The sequence below is a fragment of the Physella acuta genome, unplaced genomic scaffold (assembly GCF_028476545.2).
Source record: "Physella acuta isolate Inbredline_101_S28 unplaced genomic scaffold, ASM2847654v3 ptg001496l, whole genome shotgun sequence".
NCBI classification, from domain to species: Eukaryota; Metazoa; Mollusca; class Gastropoda; family Physidae; genus Physella; species Physella acuta.
This window is the reverse complement of record NW_026733011.1, coordinates 89249-117031: the sequence shown is the minus strand read 5'-3', so window position 1 is coordinate 117031 and position 27783 is coordinate 89249. Positions and strand designations below refer to the sequence as shown.

Below are 27783 nucleotides of genomic sequence, written 5' to 3'. Positions count from 1 at the left end.
AACATTTAGAGTGAACCACAGCTCACCAGACCATGTAGGGGTGGGGGTGGTAGGGAGTGCGTTTACAGCTTGTTTTCTAGCGTCTCCCAGAAGAGAATTATATATAGAGATTGCCACGCCTCTCTGTGTAGCCTATAGGCTAATAGTCGACAACTCAATCAAAGATAAGCTGCATGTTACAACCTAGACCAACTTGTGATAAAAACTTCAAATTTTATTAATGAATTATTTCGGAATTACGATGTTTTGTCACTTAGGCCTACATTTCTGATTTCGAACATTCCATTCCAAACTGATTTAATGTAAAAATATTTTTAAATAAACGGATTTTTTTTTTCATTTAACCTTTCTGGTAATTTTTATCTTTATTTTTTTTTTTTCGTGAAAGGGAAGGTCAAGGATGGCGTTGCCGCAATTCAGTCTTGTCCAGTTTTAAAAAAAAACAGAATTAGAAGAAGACGAAAAAAAAACACGAAAAAATAAGGCTACTCATGGTATGTCGAAATCTAAAGCAGGTCTCTTTCATAACGTCTCTTTCAGTAAGGATTCCCCGCCGCGCTCACATTAACTTGCAGACGATCGCTCAACTAGTCTTCACGGGGACTTTTGATATGGATTATTTTTAAAACTAGAGTTATGGGTCTTGGGTAGTTTTTTCTTTTTTTTTTTTTTATTTATTTATTTATTTATTTTTTGGCGATTTTTAAATACGAATAAAACAAATACATAAACTTTTATAATAACAAGATCTTAAATGCACTGAAAATAAGAAAATAAAACTAATTTGCTTTCTTTAATCAAAACCTTTGGTCGCTTATTTTAGAAAATAAAGGCTTTATTATAATGCTTTGAATACTTTTATTAAAGAAAGCAGATTAGTTTTATTTTCTTATTTTCAGTGCAAAGGCAATGAAAGTAAAATGCAAGTTTATACAAAAATAATTTAATCGCAAAAATATTTATAAAAATATATTCTTTACAATAGGTGTAAAAGCTATATAAAAATCTTCCTTTGCATCAAAACAATGCATCGGTCAACATATCTGAGACTTTTCGAAAGATAAATATTACAAAAGCTGGTACAATACTTATAGGTAACAATGTATTGTTCAACATGTCTGAGACGTTTTGAAGGAAATATATCACAGAGGCCAGTAGAATGCCTATAGGTAACACATCATATTTAATAGTTTAAATTAGGGGTCATCCATGTTCGATTATCTGCAGTTTTAGCCAAGCTTAAGCTCCGCCCCCCCCTCCCCAATCCATATGCATGATATCGTTTACAGATTACCATTGAGAGCACCGAGTCATATTAAAATTGTAGCATAATGAAGTAACCAAAATAATAATACAATTGTAGCATTTTGAACATATCAAAATCATATTGAATTTGTAGCAAGATACCAAAGTCATGTTAAAATTGAAGCACATTCATGATTCAAGATACCAAAATCATTTATAATAGCACCACATTCAATTAACCCAAATAATAATAAAATTGTAGCATATTCAAGAGACGTATATAATACTAAAATTGTAGCCCATTCGAGTGAAATGAAAAAATATATAAAATTTTGGCACATCCAAGTGACCAGATTCCCAACACCAAAACTCCTTTAAATAACACAACTACAACATAAAATAATCTTCTACAGCATATAACAAAGTATGCTACAATATCTTACGTGTCTACATTATCCTATACCTATGTGAACTGATTATTTTCAGTAATGTTTTTTTAGAATGTTAAGTTACCAAAGTTTTAAGTTTTTATTACATTGCCAATGTTTATTTTAGTTGCTAGAATATATTCAAAACATAATGAGATCAATATTTTTATTCAAAAATATAACAACTGTTGTTGAAATATAACTAAATTTCACTTAAACATAGAGCCTAGCAAGTTATGAAAGGTTGCAATAACATGCTAACACTGTATTGTAGACTGTAGACCTAATCATTCTTTACAACAAGAATTTATTTGAATGAAAAAAAATTTTTAATTAAAAGTATAAATAGGGGTAGCTCCTACAATAAAAAATAAACCTAGCTCATAGAATGCCTAGCTTCTAGAATGCCTAGCCCCTACTATATCATGCAGTCTGTAAAAAAAACAGTCTATATGCCAGATTTTGTATACACACTACCCTATTTGATGGGTCCTATTCTATGACAAACTATCAACTTGAGTCCAGATTTTTTTCCATGTGCAGGAAAGTTTTCAAATGTAACCAGGAAATGTCAAGATTTTTTTTTAGATGTGGAATGGCAATTTTTTTTAAACAATGTGTAACAGCCAAGTTGTTATTTAGTATTTTAAAGAGGTAACATGTCTAATTTACTAACTGAGAAACTGAAAGTTTATCTTTTAGGTATACACTGACAAGATTAGTTTTGTTAAACAAATTTTGTTAAACTCCTCGACTCAATACTGACATGGATTATTTCATTCCCTTCCTGCCTCATCTGGACGGACTCAACTTTATTTCCAGGTGCTTCTGGTACAAAATTTTGTGGTACATTATTGTATGGTCCATGATCTTTATCTGGCGTAGATCTGTCTGCAACAATTTGTGCATCAGCTGGATCAGGTGCAACAGAGTACGGCACAACAGCCTGTCCTGGTTGGCTGTCATTTCCTGCGGTTTGAAAGTTCCTGTCGTAGTCACTGGTATATCCTACCCTTCTCTCATTCGTGTGCCTGATTGTTAATTCTTTTGAACTTATCCCCCTTGGGGAAGCTGATCTTTTAGAAAAAAGTTTACTTCCTTTCAGCTTGTCAGCAGTATAAAATTCACCTACACCATTCGTGTCCTCATCTGCTGTAAGCAATGGGAACCCATGAACACTTAGACCAGACCTGAAACAAAATTTAGAATATTATAAAACTGCTGCAAATTCTGAGAAATTATCAGTTACAAAATAATGTCTAATATAAAAACAGGGGAATGGCGTGCTCAGGTGGTACAGCTTACAACAGCTAACCCAAACATTTTGAGTTTGAGTCATGGATTTGAGTCTGTAGGATGTCCCTGAGTCCACTCAGCTCAAAGATGTACCCAACTCATTTTAGGGAATGACCACACTATCCTTTCATATGCCAAGGTCATTGAAATAGATGAACTCTACTTCATCTGCCCCAGGTGTCTTGGGCACTAATGGGAAAAGTGATGCTGAATTTAGAAACAAGACTTATGACACAATAAAACAAGCTTATTCTATTTTTAAATTATATCCCTGAATTTTTACTAATGGATATAAACTATAGCAAAAATTCAAAAGTAGTATGGGTATTCTGAAATTTTAAAACAGGTTTTTTTTAATTATTTAATGTATAAAATTTTTAAATATAATTTTGGCATTATTAATTAATTATTAAAAAGTTAGATTACAACATGTTTGTACGTATGTTTGAGTAAAGTAAAATTCTACTGACATTCTGTCCGTGTCTGCATCAGGTCTGGAGCTAAAAACCTGGCTACATGTGTGAAGTGGCTGAACGGACCAATACGCCAGCTTGTACTGGTCTTCTAATGTCTGGAAATCTTCGGAGTACATGGATCCATCCAGTGGATAACTTGGGCCATGCTGATCCCTGGATAACATAAGGATAATGTTGGATTGCTACCAGTCTATAAATGGGTTAAATCTTCAAAAAAAAAACTCCCTGACTTTAAAAGTAATGAGTGGGTGATGTCACAGTAATAAGTTATAGTAAATTGATTCATCTTCTTTAAAAAAAAAATTTCAATTTTAACATTAGTACAGGTGAAAAAAAAAACACTTACGGCCGGACATAAGCGACTAGTGCCGACTTAGGCCTGGGCTTGGTCATGCTCTTAGGCAGACCTTCCTTCCATCCAGGTACGTGTCCAGATTTTGGCCTTTTCCTGACTTCCTCCCAGAACAGGTCGCGCCCACCCCCCAACCACTGCCCTGCGTGGGCTATTTTCACAGGTCTCCGCTTTGGTTCCTCTGATGCTGTAGGTGACGATGGACGCTGTGGAGGTGGAGCCTTCATTGCTAATGGGCAGAGAGGCCAGATAAATATTTCCATTACATGGTGACACAACAAATTGTAACATGCCAAATTGTAAAAGGTTTCTTTATATTAAAAGCTAATACAGCATAATGATATACAATACTGCTTGGCTGATGTTTTTTTATTACTTTCAAAAACTATGATAACTTTTATGTAATTTAAGCCTAACAAATCTAAATATAAAAACTGAAACCTCAAATTAAACTGAACAAATAAAATTTGTTTAAAATAAAAATTCAATGATAAAGTTTTCTTAATAAGCTTGATTATGCACAAAAAGTTGTGAAGGGCTCACCACTGCCAAGAGTTTGATTCCCTGCTGTTTGTTGACCACACCCAATGGCTCTCTGATGACCAATGGCAGTGTATGGCCTCTGGCGTCTGAACTTCTCAAACTGCTGCTCATGGAAGAGTTGTCTTTCTGAGGCACTTTTTAGAGCTGTCCTAGTCCTAAGGGATTATAAGATAAGTGCCCTAGTCCTAAGGGATTATAAGATAAGTGCCCTAGTCCTAAGGGATTATAAGATAAGTGCCCTGGTCCTACAGGATTATAAGATAAGTGCCCTAGTCCTACAAGATTATAAGATAAGCTAACAAGGATTGATAGTCCTTGAGATATTTTTTTTTTTTAAATTAAATACTTTAAAAAAGGTTTATCACAAATTACTCAGAACTATAAAACATGATAATTTTTACAATATTTAGAACCTGCTTCTTCAATCAAAAAAAAATTGTTAATTAATTTATGTAAGTACAATCTATCTGTTTTATTGGCAAAGATGCGTTATTAATTTTTGGGCAACTAACATTTACTAGAAAGTAATAAAGTTATTTGTTCTTGCAATCAGTTAAGATTTTTTTAAATTGTAAAAATTAACACAAAAAAAAAAAGCTTCAGGAATCAAAATAACTTCTGGATCAAAGTCATGTTCCGTCTATTGCAAAGTAGTGGTGATGGAGAAACTCGCAGCCTTACATCAGCACTCTGATGGGAACTGTTTGTCTTGTTCCAGTTTGTTTCCTAACGAGGCCCCAAATCCTACCTGCTAATGCATTAAACAATTCACAAAGACTTAACCTTAAGTAAGAGCAGTGGTCAAGCCTAACCTGATAACACTAGAAGGTTCCACAAGACCCGCCTCCTTCAGTTTGATGTCTTGAAACGTGATGCTTTTTTTCTCAGCGGCGTCTGAGGTTAGGAACCCTGGCAGATGGAAGTAGATTTTTTTAATAGACATTTGTTGAGAGAATAGTTGTCTTGAGATTGTTTACAGATTATTTTAGACACTTGTTTACAAAATATTTTATAGACACTTGTTGAGAGAATAGTTGTCTTGTCAAACAGTTGTTTACAGAATATTTGTCATGTAGTTGTTTACAGAATATTTGTCATGTAGTTGTTTACAGAATATTTGTCAGATAGTTGTTTACAGAATATTTGTCAGATAGTTGTTTACAGAATATTTGTTAGATAGTTGTTGAGAGAATATTTGTCAGATAGCTGTTTATAGAATATTTTTATATTTGTTAGATATTGTTTAAAGAATATTTATCAGATAGCTGTTTATGGAATATTTGTATATTTGTTAGACACTTGTTTAAAGAATATTTGTCAGATAGCTGCCTAGAGAATATTTTTATATTTGTTAAACACTTGTTTAACAAATATTTATCGGATAGAATTGTTGGACAATTGTTTACAGATTATTTGAGCATATGTTAGACAATTGTTCACAGAAGAGCTATAAAGTTCACAGATCACATGACAGGGCATGTTTAAGTATACAAACATCTCACCGTTTGTGAATCTTCCTTTCTTTGGTGTGACCCCCGAAACATTTTTCGCAGCCTGTTCGGATGTTAGGGTCATCTTATCCACTTTTTCTTCAGATAGTGAGTTCACTGTGTCCATGTTTTGTTCAGATTTACGGGTCAACTGATCTGTTTTGTGTTGAGACACTGGGTCAGGCTTGTCTATTATCTGTTGAGATGGGCTCGAGATGTCCATTTGTTGCTCAGATACAGGGGTCAATTGTTCCATTCCCTGCTCAGATACAGGGGTCAATTGTTCCATTCCCTGCTCAGATACAGGGGTCAATTGTTCCATTCCCGGCTCAGATGTTGGGGTCAGCTGCTCTAGACCTTCCGTGGCCTGGGGTACTGTATGGTGTGGGAGTTGGATCACAGACTTTGCCCCGGGTGTGACCTCACTCATTAAGTTGGGGACGTGCAGGTCAGATCCATGTTGGTCCAGGTTCTCTTGTCTAGCTGAACCATCGCTCCTGACATTACATAAATAACTTTTCAGAAAAATCAACAACTATGATAGCACTTCATTAAAATACGTAATTTATTCTACGTTTACTCAGAGTTTTGAGTGGCTATTTAAATACCTTAAGTAGAAATTTGTCTACATCAAAAATGATTTCCTAATTAAGATTAAAATTTTCAAATTTTTCTAGATCGAAAATGATTTCCCAACGAATATTGAAATCCTCAAATTTGTCTAAATCTAAAATAACGTCCCAATGCATGTTAAAATCTAGAATTTTTGTTCACGTTTTTATACCTATTATTAAGCACCACGGATATCTTTTGAGGGGAAAAAATTTATAAAAAAAAAATAAAATGCACAAAAACTATGCCCTCTTTGACCTGTTTGCCCAAGAGGCAGATACAGATGACGGTTTCATGCTGCCCACATACATGACAATTGTGGCCCAGCAATTTTTTTCTTTTTACCAACTAATGCTAGGTACTCGTTAGGTTAGGACTGAGTGAGCTCACCGAATCCTAAGAACTTAAGTCAAAAACAAGAACAGTATTTACACCAAAAACATAAGTCTAGAGAATTCCTCTCTATGGCCTAGCCAAGTCTTAACACTGAAATGTTTGAAAGCTCTGTTAGAATACCTATGTTTACCTAGACAGGTAAGATGCAGGTATGAGTTACCAAAAACAGCACAAATGCCATATAAAGGTAAATACAACCTACCTGCCTGTCTGATCCACAGAGTCAGGAAATGGCACCTGCAGGGAGAAGAAAAACATGAAGACTGGCATGTTACGGAAAACAAATTGCTTGTTGATGCCAATCAAATCTGATTACACAAAAATAATTACAAAGTTTTAAATTGCCCCTGTTGTTTTCGTAGAGAGTAAGTAAAGTAACAAAATATTTTGAATTTCACTCCCCTACCAGCTTTTTATTATATTTAGACTGCTAATTTACATACTAGTTGGTTTATTAATCATTTAAAACAAAACAACTTTGGAAATGAACATATAAATTAAAAATTAATAAACTATGCAACAAAATCAATAAGCATTGGGAAACATCTTTTTTTGATCTGCTGTGATCTGGCTCCAACAATATTTTTCTATTCTTTAGCCAGTCAATTCTGTTTTTAAGACTCATTGTAGCTAGTCTAAAATAGAATACGCTAGCCCATAGCAAATCCAACTAAATGTTGGCTTATAATGATCCAAATTATGAACAGTGCAAAATTCAGACAAAAAATCATAAGCTTAATTAAAACAATCTTATCACAACAAAATACGCCAAACATTTTGACAGTGAATTAGAATTGAACAAATAAAAGCTGAATAAACAAGTTATAAAATATACAAGAAAATACTCAAAGACAACAATATGCCGACAAGACAAAGGCAGTTTTATAATTGGAACTTACCAACAAAAAATTTTGACATTAAAACATTTGAAAAAATTTTCAAAATGTTATTTGTAACTACTCAAATGTGATGGAACAAAAAAAAGAATTTTTATTTTATTTCACAAACCCAAAATATTTTTCCACTAATTTTACAAAAGGAGATTAAAATTGCTGAGAAAAGAACCAGAAATAAAGCAAAATAAAAAAACGAAATCCAGATTTCATTAAAAAAAAAATGCAGACCAAAAAAGGTGCTGCTGTTAAAAATCAAACAATGTAAAAAAATCTCATCAATAGAACAGTAAAAAAGTCTGATGAAAACATCCAATCAAAACTTCACTTACAAAAGTAACAACAGCTATTGGAGCCTGAACAAAAAAATTGTATTTGGTTGCAGTATTCTTTTATTTCATATACAGCTTAAAATTTTATTTGGCTTCTGCACAACTTAAAACCATGTCCCAGGGATGATATGTGCCTTCATCAAAATGTATACAACCATCTCTAGCTAAGATAAACAGGAACTGACCAATGGTTTAGATCTTTGGCTAGCTACGCCTACCAGCAGTTCTAGCTAAGATAAAAAGGAACTGACCGCTGATAAAGATCTCTGGCTAGCTTTGCCTTCCAGGCCCAGGTACTGACTGGGGTTGGGAACAACGACAGCGCCATCATGAGCGTAATGGTCAAATTTATATCGGGACAGGTCGGTGATGAAAACAGAGTGGTCAGTCTCAAACAGCGGGGCTCCTGGATGTACGTCTTCATACGTTTGGCTCATACTTCTGTTCACCTGGTTGAGATGGAGGTACAAGCATGAAATGGTTGAAGATTGCACTGGGGGTCAAAATAAACATGAAGATTCTTAATGTTCTTGTTCTGTTTTGATGGTGTCATGATGTGATCATGTGATGTTGTGATCATGTGATGTTGTGATCATGTGATGTTGTGATCATCTGATGTTGTAGTGTTGTGATCATGTGATGTTGTGATCATGTGATGTTGTGATCATGTGATGCTGTGATCATGTGATGTTGTGATCATTTTATGTTGTGATCATTTTATGTTGTGATCATCTGATGTTGTAGTGTTGGGATCATGTGATGTTGTGATCATGTGATGTTGTGATCATGTGATGTTGTGATCATGTGATGTTGTGATCATGTGATGTTGTGATCATGTGATGTTGTGATCATGTGATGTTGTGATCATCTGATGTTGTGATCATGTGATGTTGTGATCATCTGATGATGTAGTGTTGTGATCATGTGATGTTGTGATCATGTAATGTTGTGATCATGTGATGTTGTCATCATCTGATGTTGTAGTGTTGTGATCATGTGATGTTGTGATCATGAGATGTTGTGATCATCTGATCATGTGATGTTGTGATCATCTGGTGTAGACTGGGTTCTTCACTTATCACCATCAGATAAAATGGATGCTGTTATATTCCCAAGTGGGAATGTTTAAGACATCCCTGAGTCCACCCAGCTCTGATGAGTATCTGGCATGAGTTGGTTAAACTAAAGGAATGCTCGGCACAGTGTAGGCCACACTATCCCTTCATATGCTGAGCTCAAAGCTTAAAGCATACGAACTCTACTTCATCTGCCTCTTCATCTGTATTATTGTCTATCCTGTCATCTGTAATATGGGCCAACATCTCTAAAAGCCATTCTACTTCATCTGCAGTATGGGCGGTCAAGTCTGCAAGAGTACAAGCTATGAAACCATCTACATGAGCACTAACATTGTGTTTGTTCTTGTTGAGTGACTCAGATGACAAGGCTCTTTTGTTGAGCGGCCCAGCAGACATGGCCCTCTTGGTCAGGAAACTCCCTCCCGTATGAGAAAGTTTGGCCTGGGAAAAATAAAAATTTGTAACTTATAAAGGAAATCACAAAAACAAAATCAGTTCCTCCCGCTCTATAAAACTCTTCTATGTGTAAGTTTTAAAACCAAGAATTTTATAACTCTAGGAAATTTTAAAATTGAAAATTTGGATGGATTCATTATTCCATTAATTAAACCACTACTCTGATCAAATCATTAGGTGAAAGCAAGAACAGGAAATGACCTCAACTGACCTCAGTTGGGAGAAGCATGAGTAAGTTTTCATTGGCTCCATTCTTCCCTTTACTCACAGCAGAGTGGAGGGTAAATCTGAAAAGTTAAAATTTGTAGACAATTTTTTTTTTAATTAATCACTGCAAAGTGGAGGGTAAATCTGAAAAGTTAAAATTTGTAGATAATTTTTTTTTTAATTAATCACTGCAAAGTGGAGGGTAAATCTGAAAAGTTAAAATTTGTAGATAATTTTTTTTTAATTAATCACTGCAAAGTGGAGGGTAAATCTGAAAAGTTAAAATTTGTAGACAATTTTTTTTTTAATTAATCACTGCAAAGTGGAGGGTAAATCTGAAAAGTTAAAATTTGTAGATAATTTTTTTTTTAATTAATCACTGCAAAGTGGAGGGTAAATCTGAAAAGTTAAAATTTGTAGACAATTTTTTTTTTAATTAATCGCTGCAAAGTGGAGGGTAAATCTGAAAAGTTAAAATTTGTAGACAATTTTTTTTTTAATTAATCACTGCAAAGTGGAGGGTAAATCTGAAAAGTTAAAATTTGTAGACAATTTTTTTTTTAATTAATCACTGCAAAGTGGAGGGTAAATCTGAAAAGTTAAAATTTGTAGACAATTTTTTTTTTAATTAATCACTGCAAAGTGGAGGGTAAATCTGAAAAGTTAAAATTTGTAGACAATTTCTTTTTTTTTAAATTAATCACTGCAAAGTGGAGGGTAAATCTGAAAAGTTACAATTTGAATAGAATTTATTTTTTTAATCAACACCAATACTGTGGTCTCATTTTCAGTCATCCCCTGTAGTTTCTACTGCTGAACATCAACATCACCTAGGTGTCTTGTTTGCTGACAATAACTTGTCAAGACATGGCAAAGGGGGGAAAAAAATTTACTGGCTTTTTTTTATACTTACAAAAAATAAATATGAATAACATTTCAAGAAATAAGTCTCATCTATGAATAAGTCTTAGAAAAACAATAAAGTTTTCATAAACACATCTCTCTGAGCCAACTCATTTCAAAACATTTTGAACACCATGGTTGGATAAAAGCGTGTTTGATAACTAACTCCACAAGTTTGGACCCTGGGGTAGATGAGTCTCTTTAGCTGTGAACAGCAACCCATCTAAGAGAGACAACTCTAAAATCAGACAACTGCTGTCTTGCAGTTTGTTCTTGGCTGGACAGAAGGCTATGGAAGCAAATCCAGAAACAAGAGCAGAGGGGAAGTCAATGGGCCACATTACAAGATGACATGTAATAACCTCTAGAGCAGGGGTTCCCAACCTTTTTTTACTCTAGAGCGCATTCTAAAATATCGGTAGGGTGGCGGGCACCACCTATTTTAAATCAACAAACTCCTTCCATAACTTGTCATTTTCCCATAATTTATTTTCTTATTTTCTTATAGTCATAATGTATTAATAAATAATAAACAAAAATGTTTCAAAATAATAAAATTATTTGGCATTTTTTTCAAATTGCATACACACTGAGAAATGTATTTACAAAACGTAAAGAAAGTAAACAAAACACATTAATACAAAGAAAACATTTAATTAAAAAATATAATAAAGTCAATGTGATCTTTGGCATTGCATTTCATTGGCCAGAGATTCATAATTTGGAGCGTATGACGATAATCCTGTTAGCAGACAATCATAAAGATGCTCATCGGTGAGTCGAGATCTATATCTTGATTTTATTAAGTTCATGTTTGAAAACAATGATTTGTATAAATATGTCGAACCAAAAAATTATTCAAATGGCACTAGCCATTTCAGGCTAGCGTAAATAGTGCAGTCTGGCTCGCCTCTAGACAATTTGGGACAAGTATTGAACATATTTAATATACCTAGGCAGTCAAAAAAAAATTAAAACTGTAACAAATGAATAAAAATAAATCATATTTTAAAATAATGTTTATGAAAAAAATTCTGTCTCTGTCGAATAGTGAGAGGCGGGCACATACGAATCATTCAGCGGGCGCCATGGCGCCCGCGGGCACAGGGTTGGGAACCCCTGCTCTAGAGCATTACAGTTAAGAACAATATGGAAACATTTTCAAATCATAAAACCCAACTTTTATATAATTATGGATATTATTAAAGAGCTTAAAGGGAAATAACTGTGACTTACTTATTGCCATCTGTTTTGATTGGTTTCCACATGCCAATGTCCCTTGAGAAGCACATAGCCCTCATGTCAACATAGCTGTAGTGGGCTTCACTGTTTTTAAACTTGTTGACAATACCGCCAGTGGACACTGCAAGCACATACAACAACAACAGTTAGGGGTGGGGGAGGAGTTGGTGGGGAAGATACACAGCACATCGCTCAATTTCTTACAATTATTTTTTTATAAATATAAAATAAATATCAATTAATGTTAGCGACAATGTTTACAAGTGTTGTAGTGCTTATATTTTTGGTGTTGAATGTTTTAGTCAGTGTTAACAGTTGTATTTATCAACTAGTATAGAGCTAAATATAGTCATGTCAATCAACAGGTGAGAAGGGAACACTGAGTCGGGAGTGGGAGATGATACTGCACACATACACCACTACATACAGGTACTACAGTGGTATCTCTACACACCTGGGATTACACACCTGAGATTACACACCCAGGAATACACACTTAAGGTTGTTCACCTCAGGTATCCTCTCCATACACCTGGGATTACACATCTCCACACAGATGGGATTACACATCTCCACACAGATGGGATTACACATCTCCACACAGATGGGATTACACATCTCCACACAGATGGGATTACACATCTCCACACAGATGGGATTACACATCTCCACACAGATGGGATTACACATCTCCACACAGATGGGATTACACATCTCCACACAGATGGGATTACACATCTCCACACAGATGGGATTACACATCTCTACACACCTGGGATTACAATCTCCACACATCTGGGACTACACACCTGACATATAATCTCTACTCACCTGGGACCCCATCTATTTTGACCAGAGCTATCTCCCCAGCCAACAGCATGCTGATTTCACCAACCACCTGTCAACAAAGATAAAACCAACTCACACATGCTGGACAAAAGATAAAACCAACTCACACATGCTGGACTAAAGATAAAACCAACTCATACATGCTGGACAAAAGATAAAAACAACTCATACATGCTGGACAAAAGATAAAACCAACTCACACATGCTGGACTAAAGATAAAACCAACTCATACATGCTGGACAAAAGATAAAACCAACTCACACATGCTGGACAAAAGATAAAACCAACTCATACATGCTGGACAAAAGATAAAACCAACTCATACATGCTGGACAAAAGATAAAACAACTCATACATGCTGGACAAAAGATAAAACCAACTCATACATGCTGGACAAAAGATAAAACCAACTCATACATGCTGGACAAAAGATAAAACCAACTCATACGACATGCTGGACAAAAGATAAAACCAACTCATACATGCTGGACAAAAGATAAAACCAACTCATACATGCTGGACAAAAGATAAAACCAACTCATACATGCTGGACAAAAGATAAAACCAACTCATACATGCTGGACAAAAGATAAAACCAACTCATACATGCTGGACAAAAGATAAAACCAACTCACACATGCTGGACAAAAGATAAAACCAACTCATACATGCTGGACAAAAGATAAAACCAACTCATACGACATGCTGGACAAAAGATAAAACCAACTCATACGACATGCTGGACAAAAGATAAAACCAACTCATACATGCTGGACAAAAGATAAAACCAACTCATGCATACTGGACAAAAGATAAAACCAACTCATACATGCTGGACAAAAGATAAAACCAACTCATACATGCTGGACAAAAGATAAAACCAACTCATACATGCTGGACAAAAGATAAAACCAACTCATACATGCTGGACAAAAGATAAAACCAACTCATACATGCTGGACAAAAGATAAAACCAACTCATACATGCTGGACAAAAGATAAAACCAACTCATACATGCTGGACAAAAGATAAAACCAACTCACACATGCTGGACAAAAGATAAAACCAACTCATACGACATGTTGGACAAAAGATAAAACCAACTCATACATGCTGGACTAAAGATAAAACCAACTCATACATGCTGGACTAAAGATAAAACCAACTCATACATGCTGGACACAAGATAAAACCAACTCATACATGCTGGACAAAAGATAAAACCAACTCATACATGCTGGACAAAAGATAAAACCAACTCATACATGCTGGACAAAAGATAAAACCAACTCACACATGCTGGACAAAAGATAAAACCAACTCACACATGCTGGACAAAAGATAAAACCAACTCATACATGCTGGACAAAAGATAAAACCAACTCATACGACATGCTGGACAAAAGATAAAACCAACTCATACATGCTGGACAAAAGATAAAACCAACTCATACGACATGCTGGACAAAAGATAAAACCAACTCATACATGCTGGACAAAAGATAAAACCAACTCATACATGCTGGACAAAAGATAAAACCAACTCACACATGCTGGACAAAAGATAAAACCAACTCATACATGCTGGACAAAAGATAAAACCAACTCATACGACATGCTGGACAAAAGATAAAACCAACTCATACATGCTGGACAAAAGATAAAACCAACTCATACATGCTGGACAAAAGATAAAACCAACTCATACATGCTGGACACAAGTGTTTAGACTAAATTCTCTTTATCTTATCATTCTGTAACTCATATGTGGGTATATAACTTACCTGTGGGCTTAACAAGACTTTATCCCCAAGTTCTGAAATTAAAAGTTAACTTAAATTAAAACACACACAAAGTGTTTTAAATTTTTTGATACAAACAATGCAGGGATATTTTACTTTTGCCATCTTATAAAAAAAAATACATCTATAAACAACACTGGTATAGGTTAGGGTTAGTGTAAGAGCAAGGTTTAAGCCCTACCAAGCAGTTTATTTGTATACATATTTAAAGGAGCAGAACTCAGCCACCTTTAGCTTAATAGATTACCATACCTCTCCACCCCAACACTCCCTAGAGCTATACCAATTCCACACCCCCCCCCCAGACCTACACCACTGCCCCACCCCCACACCCCAGACCTATAACACTGCCCCACCCCCCAAGACCTATACCACTACCCCATCTCCCCCCCCCCCCCCCCCGACCTACACCAATCCCACACCCACCCCACCCCAGACCAATACAACTACCCCACCCACTGCAACATTCAGTGTAACATTCCCCAAGAAAACTGGTACTAACTTGGTTGCTGGGGTTTCTCTTTAGCTGCCTCTCTGGCCGGGTTGAGAATGGGAGGCTCCAGCTTTGGGATGGGCTGGCCTTTAGTGAGGAACTGGGAGGCCCAGATCACCGAGTGGGTTGGTTTCAAGGGAAGCGAGTCTGACAACTGAATCACAGGGGAGGTAATCAATAAAAATTTCTTTATAAAATCAGTGAAATGTCAAAAATCAAAATAAATCATTTAAAGAGAATAAAACGTTTAAATGGTTTTCATAAGTGATTAATAAGTTAATAAATTTTAACAACAGAAGGATTTCACTTCATTAAATAATAAATAAAATATCATAAACAGAATAAATAGACTATACTCCCCCAAAGAGATCATGTCTATGAAAAGTTTAAACATACCACAGAGAGGAAGAAATAAACACAAATTTTCATTACAGTGAATAAAAAATTAGTAGGGAGGGTGAATTATTTATTTTGGGAGGGATGGGAAGAATTATTTTTTAGAGGAAAATTTTCAGATTAGCAAAAAGCAACAGATTGAAAAACCTGTAAAATATAACAATTAACAGATAGTTTGTCAAACTCAAGATGCTAAATTTAAAGGTTGAAGAAAATAGAGGGTCATTTATTTTTTAAATGCTAAACCGAAAAGTTTTGACTTAGAATCCGATAGCTGGGGACAGCAACCTATCTAGGAGAGACAACTCCAAAATCAAACACAGGCGTATAGCCTTCTAGTAAAGGTCACCGGTCACAGCAAAAGAGTTCCTAGAGGAACTTCAACTTCCATGTGACCAAGGCGAGCTTCATGCATGGAGGCACCCGGCTGTGTTCAGGCATGGAGAGGGGTGGGCACCGCCATGCCAAGTTTAGCCCTAGTTACACCAATTCTGGAGCCCCAATAACGGATAAGGGATTATTTATTTTTCATTTTTTTTTAAACAGGTACATTCAGGTGAAAGGTCAACCTACTGCCAGGTATCTGTCACCAACAGGAATGTCAGACATTTTGACATCAATCTTGTCCAGTCTGGTGTGGACAGCCGCGAGAATGTTCTCAGTTACCGTGGAGTGGACTTTACGCATGGGCACTTTGTTCTGAAACATCAGTCATAAACATCAGCTGAGATTACAGTGGGTGTTTTTTGTGTGGGTGTAATATGTGTGGGTGTTTGAAACATCAGTCATAAACATCACACATCAGCTGAAATTATAATGGGTGTTTTATGTGTGGGTGTTTGAAACATCAGTCATTAACATCACACATCAGCTGAAATTATTTGTGTGTTTTATGTGTGGGTGTTTGACTCTCAAACATCAATTGTTAACATCCCTAATTAGTTGAGAAATCAAACACTAAGTTAATTGTTGTGTGAATAAATGTTTCTTACTTGTAACATATTTAAGAGGTGTTGGGTTCTGGCTTTTTGTGATGGCATGTGATGTTGGTGGGTGAGGTTGCGGGAGGAGGTAAATGCTTGATGTTGCTTATGGTATAGAAGACCATATAAGTATATAGGTACTGTACTTTACTTATACATTGGGATGGAGTTTTTTTTAACTTTCTTTTTTATTTTCCTTTTTACATGCAGGATACATGTTTCATGTTCGTTTTGAAATTTAAGCATTTTGATGTTAAATTTAACATGCAGACGTTCACACATTCTCAAATGTTTATTATTTTAGAGCTCCCCCCCCCCCCCCCCGGTGGACATCATAATCGATGACCTCCATCCTGTAGGCCTGTATATTAGTAAAGGCACATGGGAAGTCATTAAAGACAAAATTCATCATCCGGCCCTATAGTATGTAACACAAGACTAGCTATTCGCCTGAGGTGAACTGGGGGTGCTAGCTGACAATACTCCAATTCAAATAAACCTTTACCTGACAGGAATACTAAAGACTAGACTCACAAAAATATTTTCTGCCTTGATCAGCTCCTCCTGCCATTCATCAACCAGATCCTCACTGCCAGCAGCACAGACCACAAGGTTATACACACCTAGAGTACAGAAACACTACAAGATTATACACGCCTAGAGAACAGAAACACCACAAGATTATACACGCCTAGAGAACAGAAACACCACAAGATTATACACGCCTAGAGAACAGAAACACCACAAGATTATACACACCTAGAATACAGAAACACCACAAGATTATACACACCTAGAATACAGATGACAAGATTATACACACCTAGAATACAGAAACACCACAACATTATACACACCTAGAGTACAGAAACACAACAAGATTATACATGCCTAGAGAACAGAAACACCACAAGATTATACACACCTAGAATACAGAAACACCAAAAGATTATACATATCTTGAATACAGAAACACCACAAGATTATACACACCTAGAATACAGAAACACAAGGTTATACACACCTTGAATACAGAAACACCACAAGATTATACACACCTTGAATACAGAAACACCAAAAGATTATACACACCTTGAATACAGAAACACCACAAGATTATACACACCTAGAATACAGAAACACCAAAAGATTATACACACCTTGAATACAGAAACACCACAAGACTATACACACCTAGAGAACAGAAACACCACAAGATTATACACACCTAGAGTACAGAAACACCACAAGACTATACACACCTAGAGAACAGAAACACCACAAGATTATACACACCTAGCTTACAGAAACACCACAAGACTATACACACCTAGAATACAGAAACACCACAAGACTATACACACCTAGCTTACAGAAACACCACAAGACTATACACACCTAGAATACAGAAACACCACAAGATTATACACACCTAGAATACAGAAACACCACAAGATTATACACACCTTGAATACAGAAACACCACAAGATTATACACACCTAAAATACAGAAACACCACAAGATTATACACACCTAGAATACAGAAACACCACAAGATTATACACACCTAAAATACAGAAACACCACAAGATTATACACACCTAGAATACAGAAACACCACAAGATTATACACACCTAAAATACAGAAACACCACAAGATTATACACACCTAGAATACAGAAACACAAAATTATACATGCCTAGAATACAGAAACACTACAAGATTATATACACCTAAAATATAGAAATATTTCCTTATTTCATGTTAATTAGTTCATCAGAATATTTCTAAATAAAATATCCTTATTTTAACTATCATACTGATTTTAATGCCTAATTAATTAGGAAAATTATTAAAATAAAATACTAAAAACTAATTACATTTAAAATATAATTTATTTTGGCCACATTTAAGAAACGTCAGTAGAACAAACATTAGAAGTGTCTTTAATAAATTGTTTTGAATAAAGTGTAAATAGACTGACCTTCGTCTGTTTGAAGGTAAGTAAGGAACCTCGGAACTTGCAACATCAGGGATACAATTTCCCCAGCCATAAGAGCCTTACAATCAGCATGTCTGATATAGGTAGATGCGCAGTTGGTTAGAACAATATAACATAAAAATACATACATATATATGATAGGGTGGATATCTCCACAATACACAGCAGTAAAATAGAACAATATAGCTTATATATATATATATATATATATATATATATATATATATATATATATATATATATATATATATATATATATATATATATATATATATATATATATATATATATATGTATATATCATATATATATATGTATATATCATATATATCATACATATACATATGTGATATAAATTTATCACAGAGGGTAGGCTCCACTCTGATACAATGCACTCCATGTCATTGTGTGGTGCTCCACCTTGCACCCCCCTTCCCCTTTATAGTGAACAAAACTTTGATATTACATGAGGAGACTTTGCTACTTTGCTAATAAATTTTGTTAAAATCTGAAGAACTGTTAACAAAGAATATTTAAATATAACCAGTGAGTGGTCAGTAGCAGGATGGGGAGGGTGGAGGGGGGGGGGTAGGTTGCTGGTAGGTGGATGAAAAACAAGGCTCAGTTATAAAAGCTTTGAAGTAAAAAGATTTTTTTTAAAGTTTACTATAATATTATAAAATAAATAACAAATTCATATTGTATCAAAATTACTACCTATGTTTAAAGAATGTAAAATAAAAATAAAAGTTGTGTGCCAGTCTGGCAACACTTACAAAGAAATAGATTTGATTTTATGCATGTTGGCCTCTGAAGTCTGGCTTATTTTGGTCAACTGGGAAACAGCAAAGTAGATACACATAAACAGTTGTGGGTAGAGTCCACCAATCAGGTGCTGTGGAAAAACAATGTACTTTGTAATATAGAAATATAAAATCAGCTTGGTGAATACTATATGGCAATCTAATTACTTTGTTGATGTACTATAGATGTCTTCTCTTATTGATGTAGATATAAAATTCTCTTGATGTAATATCAATATCGAATTCTCTTGATGTAATATTAATATCAAATTCTCTTGATGTACTATTGATATCAAATTATAAGTTATAAATTCATTGGTGGGCTATAGATTTCTTTCTTCTTGACTGTAATATTGCAGGGGTTATCCTTCAATAAAATTAATTATTAGGTATCAACATGTTACGCGCCTGTATAGCCAGTTAAATTGCCAGCTTTTCTTTCTGGGTTTGTTTCCACAGCCTTTGTCTACACAAGAACAAACTGCAGGGCAGCAGTTGTTAAATTTTAGAATATGCTCTCCTAGATGGGTTGTCTTATTAAACTAACGGGGCTCATCCCCTCAGAGTCTCAGCTTTGAACTTTTGGAGTTGGCAATCATGCGCCTTCACCTAACTATTGCATCTTATAGATATCAAATCCGCATGGTGTAGGTTTGCGGTTTCCAATTTCTTCTGTGACTGCCGCCCACCTCCCCACCTGTTATCTTCTTGTTCCATATTGCATACATTTAACCAAACATTTATTGCTATTATTATAAGATACTAGTTAGGGACAGATAATAGTTAGAATAAGATACTAGTTAGTATAAGATAATAGTTAGAATCAGATACTAGTTAGTGTAAGATACCACTTAAAATAAGATACTAGTTAGTATAAGATAATAGAATAAGATACTAGTTAGAATAAGATACTAGTACGATGCTCCACACATGTTCAAACCCACAGTGCTAAGATCAACTCACAGCATTGTTATCACGATCAACTTTTGCGGCATTCAACAAGATGCAGATGACGCGGGTCCGGTGACTTGGGGGCAGTAGAAAATATGGTAAAATGCTGACAGATCTGAGGAGAGGTTTTTATTTAAAATATGGTAAAATGCTGACAGATCTGAAGAGAGAATTTTTTATTTCGTGTACTATTTTAGATTTTGTGAAGGCAGATATTTACGCTACACTAAATATCGATTGGATAAGAACTACTTAAACGGTTTCATTTAAGCATTTAATAATTTCATTTAACTTGAAAATAGCAGAAAATCTACATCATTTAATTGATAACACATAGCTGTACCTTTGGACTTATTTACTTTATTGTAATTAAAGTTTTTAAAGAATATAATGTATAAGCTATTTTATGATTATTGAATTTTAAAAATTGTAGCTTACCCAAAAGGGTCCAAGTCAACTGCAGACAAAACAGATTTGAGCAGTGAAGTCGGAAGCTGGAAATCCAAAGAGATCTGAAATATTTTCGCACAAGTTTAATTTTTTCTTCAAATCAAACCAAACAGAAAAACAATGTGGAAATTATGTTGAATGGGGAGGGTACCAAAGATAATTATGGTGTTTTACTATAGATATTTTAAATGAACAATAACTGCAAAACTACAAATTTAAAAGGATTGCTAGTATTTGCTATCCTTTAGTAATTAGACTAAATCAGTGGTGCTGCATTAAAAAACATTCTAAGTCTGCTTCTTCTAGTGATAGTATGTCTATTACAGATATTAATTTAAACCCAAGGTAGATAGCTAACATTTTGACTTATAATAACTAGATACAGTATGACCATAAAGCAACACAACCACACTATAACACAATCATATTATAACACAATCACACTATAACACAGCAACAATATGATACAAACACATTACAACACAAATACAGGACAACACAACCACATTAACAATCACACTATAACACACCCACACTATAACACACCCACACTACAACACAACCACACTACAACACAACCACATCATAACACAGCCACAGCACAAACCAAGCAACCATCTTACCACCAACAGGAGCAGCAGCATGTTACACCTTTCTACATCAGCTTTTCTGGCTTCCATAAGTTTTTCCAGGAAATGGTTCGGGAACATTGACTGTAGGGATGATCTTGAATCCACAGACCTAAGCAAAAATAAATGATGCCATCCTTCAAACAACAACAAAGAACATGTTATGAAACATTAAAAGAAAACAACAAAGTCCAATTGGCAAACTGGAATAATTAAAGTATATATCTTAATGTTATCCTAAAATATTAAAAGACTAATTCACGTATAAAAGAATACAAGCAAATGTAAATAATTTTTTATTGCCATGGAATAAATTGTTTATTTTTTAGAAATGAAAAACAAGAGGCAAAAATGTGTATACATACAAAATGTAACATTTTAAATTAGTAAGAACTTAATTTAAAGAACAAAATATTTCAACTGAAATCCAATGATCCCTTTAAAAATGATTAGCTAGATTGTAAACAAGGGTCGTGAACTGCTCAGACTGCTGTCTGCCATGACTTACTTGTTTTCCCCATGCGACACCCAGCGTAGAATATCTTCCTGGACCATTCGGGTCAGGTAACGCAGCCTGCGCTCATCAGTATCTGAAACAATATTTTAAGGGGCCAAACATTAATTGGAGATTTCAAGTATCTTCTCACAATAATAATACAATTTATCCAACATCAATTGTTTATTTTTTAGATTTCAGTACAGACTAACTAGTTACTGTTATTAAATAACATAAGAACAGAATAAAATAACTAAGCATGAATTTAAAAAACCAAGTGCACCTATTCGGATATCTACATAACTCACGTTTTGTATGTGTTTCTGACAAAGGAAACTTAGAATAGATGTATTTACACTGAAATAAGCACAATTTAAAAACTTAGAATATATGTATTTAAACTGAAATAAGAACAATGTAAAAACTTAGAATGGATGTATTTACACTGAAATAAAAACAATTTAAAAACTTAATAACCAAAAATAAGATTGATTTTAAAATCTAATAACCCAAAACAAGATAAATTTTAAAAACTTAATAACCTAAAGTAAGAACAATTTTAAAACTTAATAACCCAAAATAAGAAAAATAACAATTTACAACCTATCAAATAATGTTATAGTGAACCCAAAATAGTAAAAATTTTTAAACTTAGACTAATTATCCAAAATAAAAAATAATCTAAAAATTAATAAGAAAAATGTTAGTGGACTCCTTGTGACCTCAGCTGTATGAAAAATCTTGATGATGAAGCCCTCAAATTAGTTATAAAAACTGATAGAAAAGTAGGGTGAATAACAAATGGTCACTAATTTAATAGTAAGGATTTGAATTGTCATCAACTAAGAATTGAAATCTGATATTGAGGAAGGCTATGTTCTATTATTAAACCACAATATCCTTTCAGATGTTTTTCAATACATGATGATTGTATTTCCCAAACTGTGTGTTATACTTTATAAAAATGCACTTTTATTTTAATGTGACTGTAGACATAAAATTTTTAAAAAAAAAAAAAAACTGGTTTGCGAGAAATGACTATGCTTTTTTGGTTTTCAATTTAACAAAAAAAAAGTTAATAATATCTTTTTACACAGCAATGTAACAATTTCAAGTAAACTAAGTAAGTATATTCTGTCGTTAGATATGTGCTATGTAAGACATGTATGTAATGACAAACATGAACGCACCTGTTTACTCACAACACCTAAAATTCCAATGTTTTTTACTGCTGTGGTGCGGAAAGTTCTTCCCATTTTGTGGCGCTGTAAATGAAAATTTTAAGTTTTGTTAAGTTTCCTTTAATGGTAAGAAAAAGTGATAGCAATAATAAATTTGAATAAAAAAGAAAAGGATTTTACAATTTTGAATGAAAAGAGATCATTAAATCTTCATGCAATTAAGTTATATTTGAAACAAACATATAATAATTAATGTACAATACCTACAGAAACATTTATACTAATGTTTAAAAAAATTATGATGGCAAATTAAATTTTATGAAAGAAATGTATGTGCTAAAGCCTAGGGTAAAATAATATCTTGGTGGTACTTTAAAAAGAATTCATATTTTTTAAATGATACACAAAAGAAGAATCAGAAATTCACATAGCAGCCCTTATGGGAGAAACTTATAACTGAATGTTTGAGTTAACAATGTAGCTCTCTACTAAAGAAAAATAAATTTACCACAGGATGTTCTGTTAATTCTGAATCAATAAAGAACTGTTTAACATGAAGCCGTTCAGTCACTGAAAGTTTATGAAAATTGGAATCATGAACACAATATTTTAATACAACTATCAAATAGATTCTGTAGATGTATGTGAAAGCATTAGCGTAACTAATTGCATTATAGTTACGAAATGATTTTAAAAAGTACAACTGTATTTACTTACCAGTAACTAAACGGCCATCCAGTTCCCATATTAGTGGTAGACAATCAATAGCATGAATGCGATCTAGAAAAAAACATGTAGCAATTACATTTAAAACAAACTTTATAGGTATATATTATATAGTTGATACAGACATTTCTACACACTTTTATTTATTTGTTATTACATTAGTTAAAGGAATTTTGTAGAATTTATATAATGTATGATTTAACTGACCTAGAAATATTATTGATAGGTTTTTATTAATAAAGTTCTGTTATGAGAATTTAAGTTTAAGTATAATCTCAGCACTGCTGATTCAAAGTATTAAATATATCAAATTATCTCTAAGCATCCAGCTTCACATAAAAACATTTCATGTGTTTATTATTAATATATTATTTCTTTTTAACATTACAATTACTTCATAATGATTTTTAATCAACTATATTTTATGAGCATATATAATTATATACAAACTAACATATAGCTATGTGCAGGGATTGCACTAGACATTAAAGACTACATACAGGCCATTCACTTACAGTAGGGATCTGAATCCAGACAGGGGTTGCCATGGAGACTAATACTAAGAAAGTGTGCATGTCTGATTTTTTCTAGATCAATCCATTTGAGGTTATTGTTAGACAGGATGACTGTTCCAAGTGCCAGATAGCGTGACAGAGAGTTCAATATGCAAATCTATTCAATGAAATTCAGGAATGTCATAATAGTTTTTAAATATAAACACAGATGCTTTTTGCTAAAAGGTTGTCAAAAAATTGCATCAAACTTTTTTTTACTTCTCATAAATGACATTTTACTTCAGTCTACCTTACCCTCACTCTCCAATTGCATTTTATTAGGATTATTTAAAACAGCAATTTCATTCTAAAATTTAACAGAGCTGGGTAGATTGGTCAATCTTTAACCCTTTATTTACGGAATTATGTTCTGAATGAGATTTTTACTTAAACAATGTGTTACTATATTGCTTTTGGCACATTCAAAGCATATATCGAAGGAAATTTCGTTTCATAAATTTTTAATGGCCCAAACAGATATTGGTACTTATAAGTACCGTCAGTAAACTAGGACATTTTTTTTCAAAAATTTTTTTTTTACAAAACAGGAACAAACGATATAATTTATTAACTAATAACATGGCAATCATTATAACAATCACTTTTTGTAATTTTCACACATAAATACAGCACAAAAGTATATTTTGAGTACGATTTTTACTGGATTTTCTATCGGAACACATCTTAGACCTCAAACACAGCAAAAGTAGTCGACATGTCATGCTCCCTCAATCTTGTCTGTGGTCTTTCTGGTGTAGCAACGGTTGCCGGAATGAACATGCTTTTGCTGGAAGCTTCCAATAGCTAGTACAATGTGCCGCATTAACAAACAAAAGCCTAGTCATTCAGCACGCAACTACAAGTAATACTAGTATAATTGTAGCCTACTAAAATGTTATGAAAAGTCTACACTACAGTGCAAAGTTCATAAATAGAAGTGAGCTCAATGTGTTTAGGATAGCCGTAGTGGCCTACTCCTTTCTGTTTACTGATTAAAATTTACCATATAGATCAATACTATATGCAGAAGTATGGACTATTACTAGCCTACATGTATACATTACGTAAATGCTAGTTGTTGTAGGCAAGACAGTTTAGTGCAGTAAATATAACTAACAAATTAAATCTTACAACTAGAACTAGGCTTTGGTATACAAATGAAGTAAACTAAACCTTGTAAACGAGCCTGCAACTGATACCTTTATTCTTGTTAATTTTTTACTACTAGAAATTGACATGTAATTACAATCTTTCTTAGGTAAACCATATGCTAAACTTCTTATAAATGTGTAAATATCATTTTTTGAGTACATTTCGATAATTAATTATCAAGACAATATTTATGTAACTCCACATTAAAAATCTGCCATTTTCTAAAAATCTTTAAAAAAATGACCGTGTGCCCTGACGGTACTTATAAGTCCACTTGTAAACATCGATCTAATACAAAGACAATTTGATTAAAATTGTATAACTAGAAGTTAAATGCGTTTGCCTGACTATTGAAGTTGCCAATAAAAAATATTTGGGGTCGAAAACTTGAAAAATAAGGTAAAACATAGGGAAATCAAGAACGTATGTGAGAAATGTACAGAAAAATTGTGAACTACCGATATAGCAAGACATTGAAAATGGCGTCACACCAGTAATTTTCAAAAAACAATGATACCTCCGACTACCGGCGACTCAGGGGAGATAATACTATTAATTACTTCAATAATTTTTTAAATTCGTATTAAAATAAAAATAATACAGGCATTTAATTAAAGTGGTACTTATAAGTACCGTCAGTAGATAAAGGGTTAAAATGAAAACTACTAAAATAGTTTTAAAATTAACTTTTTAAATGCAAAAGTGTGACAGCACAATGTTTGAACCCACCTCTCCCCCCTTTTCACGCACCATTCAAATAAGCTTAACCCCCCCTCCTCCCTTTTCCCTATCCTAAGGATTGTGGCATCATTTTTTTATTAACTCCTAGAACAGCAAAACAAGAATTCCTCTCTTATGGTTAGTAACCAAGATCTAAGTGCACTAGGATTAAAATAGAGAGGGTAATGATCCTGAGCCAGCTATTTTTCTTCTGTGTAAATCAATATATAGCCTGCAGTAGAGCAGTAGAGTCAATTGTCCAATGCACTAAATTAAAGTGTGTACATAACAACCTCATTAAAGATGGGGTGAAGCACTATCATCATAAGTTTTTATTCAACGCAAAGTGAGATATTAACATTTTTTTAAGATCTAAAAGCAAGCCCCATAGAAAAAGTATAACTGAAAAGCCGTATCCATGACATGATTGTACCTGATTGTTACTGAGGTCCAAAGACCAAAGTTGCTTGAGATTTTCCAAGCCTTCATCTGATTCTAACTTGTTGTTCCGCGCTTTAAGCCAGTGAAGGTTCTCACACTGCTCCAGATGATCTAGCTTGACTTAAGTAAAAAGTTGGACTTTAAAATTTACATCAAGAAATTATTATATAATGTGTAACATTTAAACTTCTAAACAAGAATTTTTTAGTTTAACTGTCCAATTAATTATCACTAGTAATCACGCATACATTATGCACTTGTATAGTATCTGGCACATATAATATGTGGACATTTTTACCCCCCCCCCCTCCCTCCAATCATCAATTCCATTAACTACCACTCTGGGTCTACATTATTTCTAAGGAACCTTTGTTTTAACACCTGGTGACACTACCTAAGACGGTGACACCAAAATGATAAATAGCTATTTATAGCAACATGCGTGCAACATGTATACCATACATGTCTGGAGAAACAAACTTCTCGATAAGTGAGTAGCCCTATGCGACAAATCTTTTCTCATAATTATTATTAATATTATGTGTAAAAAAAAGTAAATAAAAACCAATGACCATCAATTTTTTTTTAATGTTAAACTCGACTAAAAACATCATAAATAATGTTTTTGTTATTAGATATTTTGTCTGAGATATGATTAATTTAAAATAATTGTAAATTACAATTATTTTAGATTTATCATTTAGTCATTTATTTCATGTCTTAAGATTAAGAACTTTTATGATGAAGACAATGAAGTCATGATTATTTTTTTTTAAATAATGATTAATTGGATGAGTGTGGGTTTTAATTCATATAGATCTAATAATTGTTCTATTTATATAGAAAATTGGAAGCGTATTTTAATGTTTTATTAGTAGATTTAGATCTATTTGCATATATTTTCATTATTTAATTTTAAATAGATCTATTAGAACTTTCTGAAAACAGGAAGTATAGGCATAGTTACGAAGCAACGGCGTCATAAGTTACCGAGTTCTAGGCCTGAGAGATCCAAAAACTTAGCCACATGAAGGGGAACTTTAGACCGCTTGCGAATGGTCTGAAATTTAAAATGATAACGCATATTAATATATAGTATAACTTAAAATAATTACAACTCTGAGTAGTTTAAAATCGTAACAGACAATCACCTCTGCCTTTAGCCTCATGGTTGATTCTATTTTTGTTTACACTCCGGCGC

General features: G+C 33.7%; 1 protein-coding gene across 1 annotated transcript; it reads right to left on the bottom strand.

Moving 5' to 3' along the window:
- Nucleotides 1-952: 952 nt before the first annotated feature.
- Nucleotides 953-27783, bottom strand: LOC131928387 (uncharacterized). The gene is made up of 30 exons (XM_059284402.1): nt 27734-27783; nt 27573-27642; nt 26575-26702; nt 24231-24387; nt 23707-23769; nt 23498-23559; nt 22999-23073; nt 22117-22165; nt 21821-21902; nt 21307-21424; nt 20672-20745; nt 20246-20348; nt 19256-19374; nt 18462-18553; nt 17010-17098; nt 16066-16191; nt 15106-15250; nt 14586-14617; nt 12782-12848; nt 11945-12071; nt 9810-9885; nt 9473-9583; nt 8315-8512; nt 7041-7075; nt 5843-6327; nt 5153-5249; nt 4341-4495; nt 3792-4026; nt 3440-3598; nt 953-2863 (listed from the first exon to the last, which is right to left on the bottom strand). The coding sequence occupies exons 1-30, from the start codon at nt 27749-27751 to the stop codon at nt 2401-2403; spliced, it is 3810 nt and encodes a 1269-aa protein (XP_059140385.1). The 5' UTR covers nt 27752-27783; the 3' UTR covers nt 953-2400.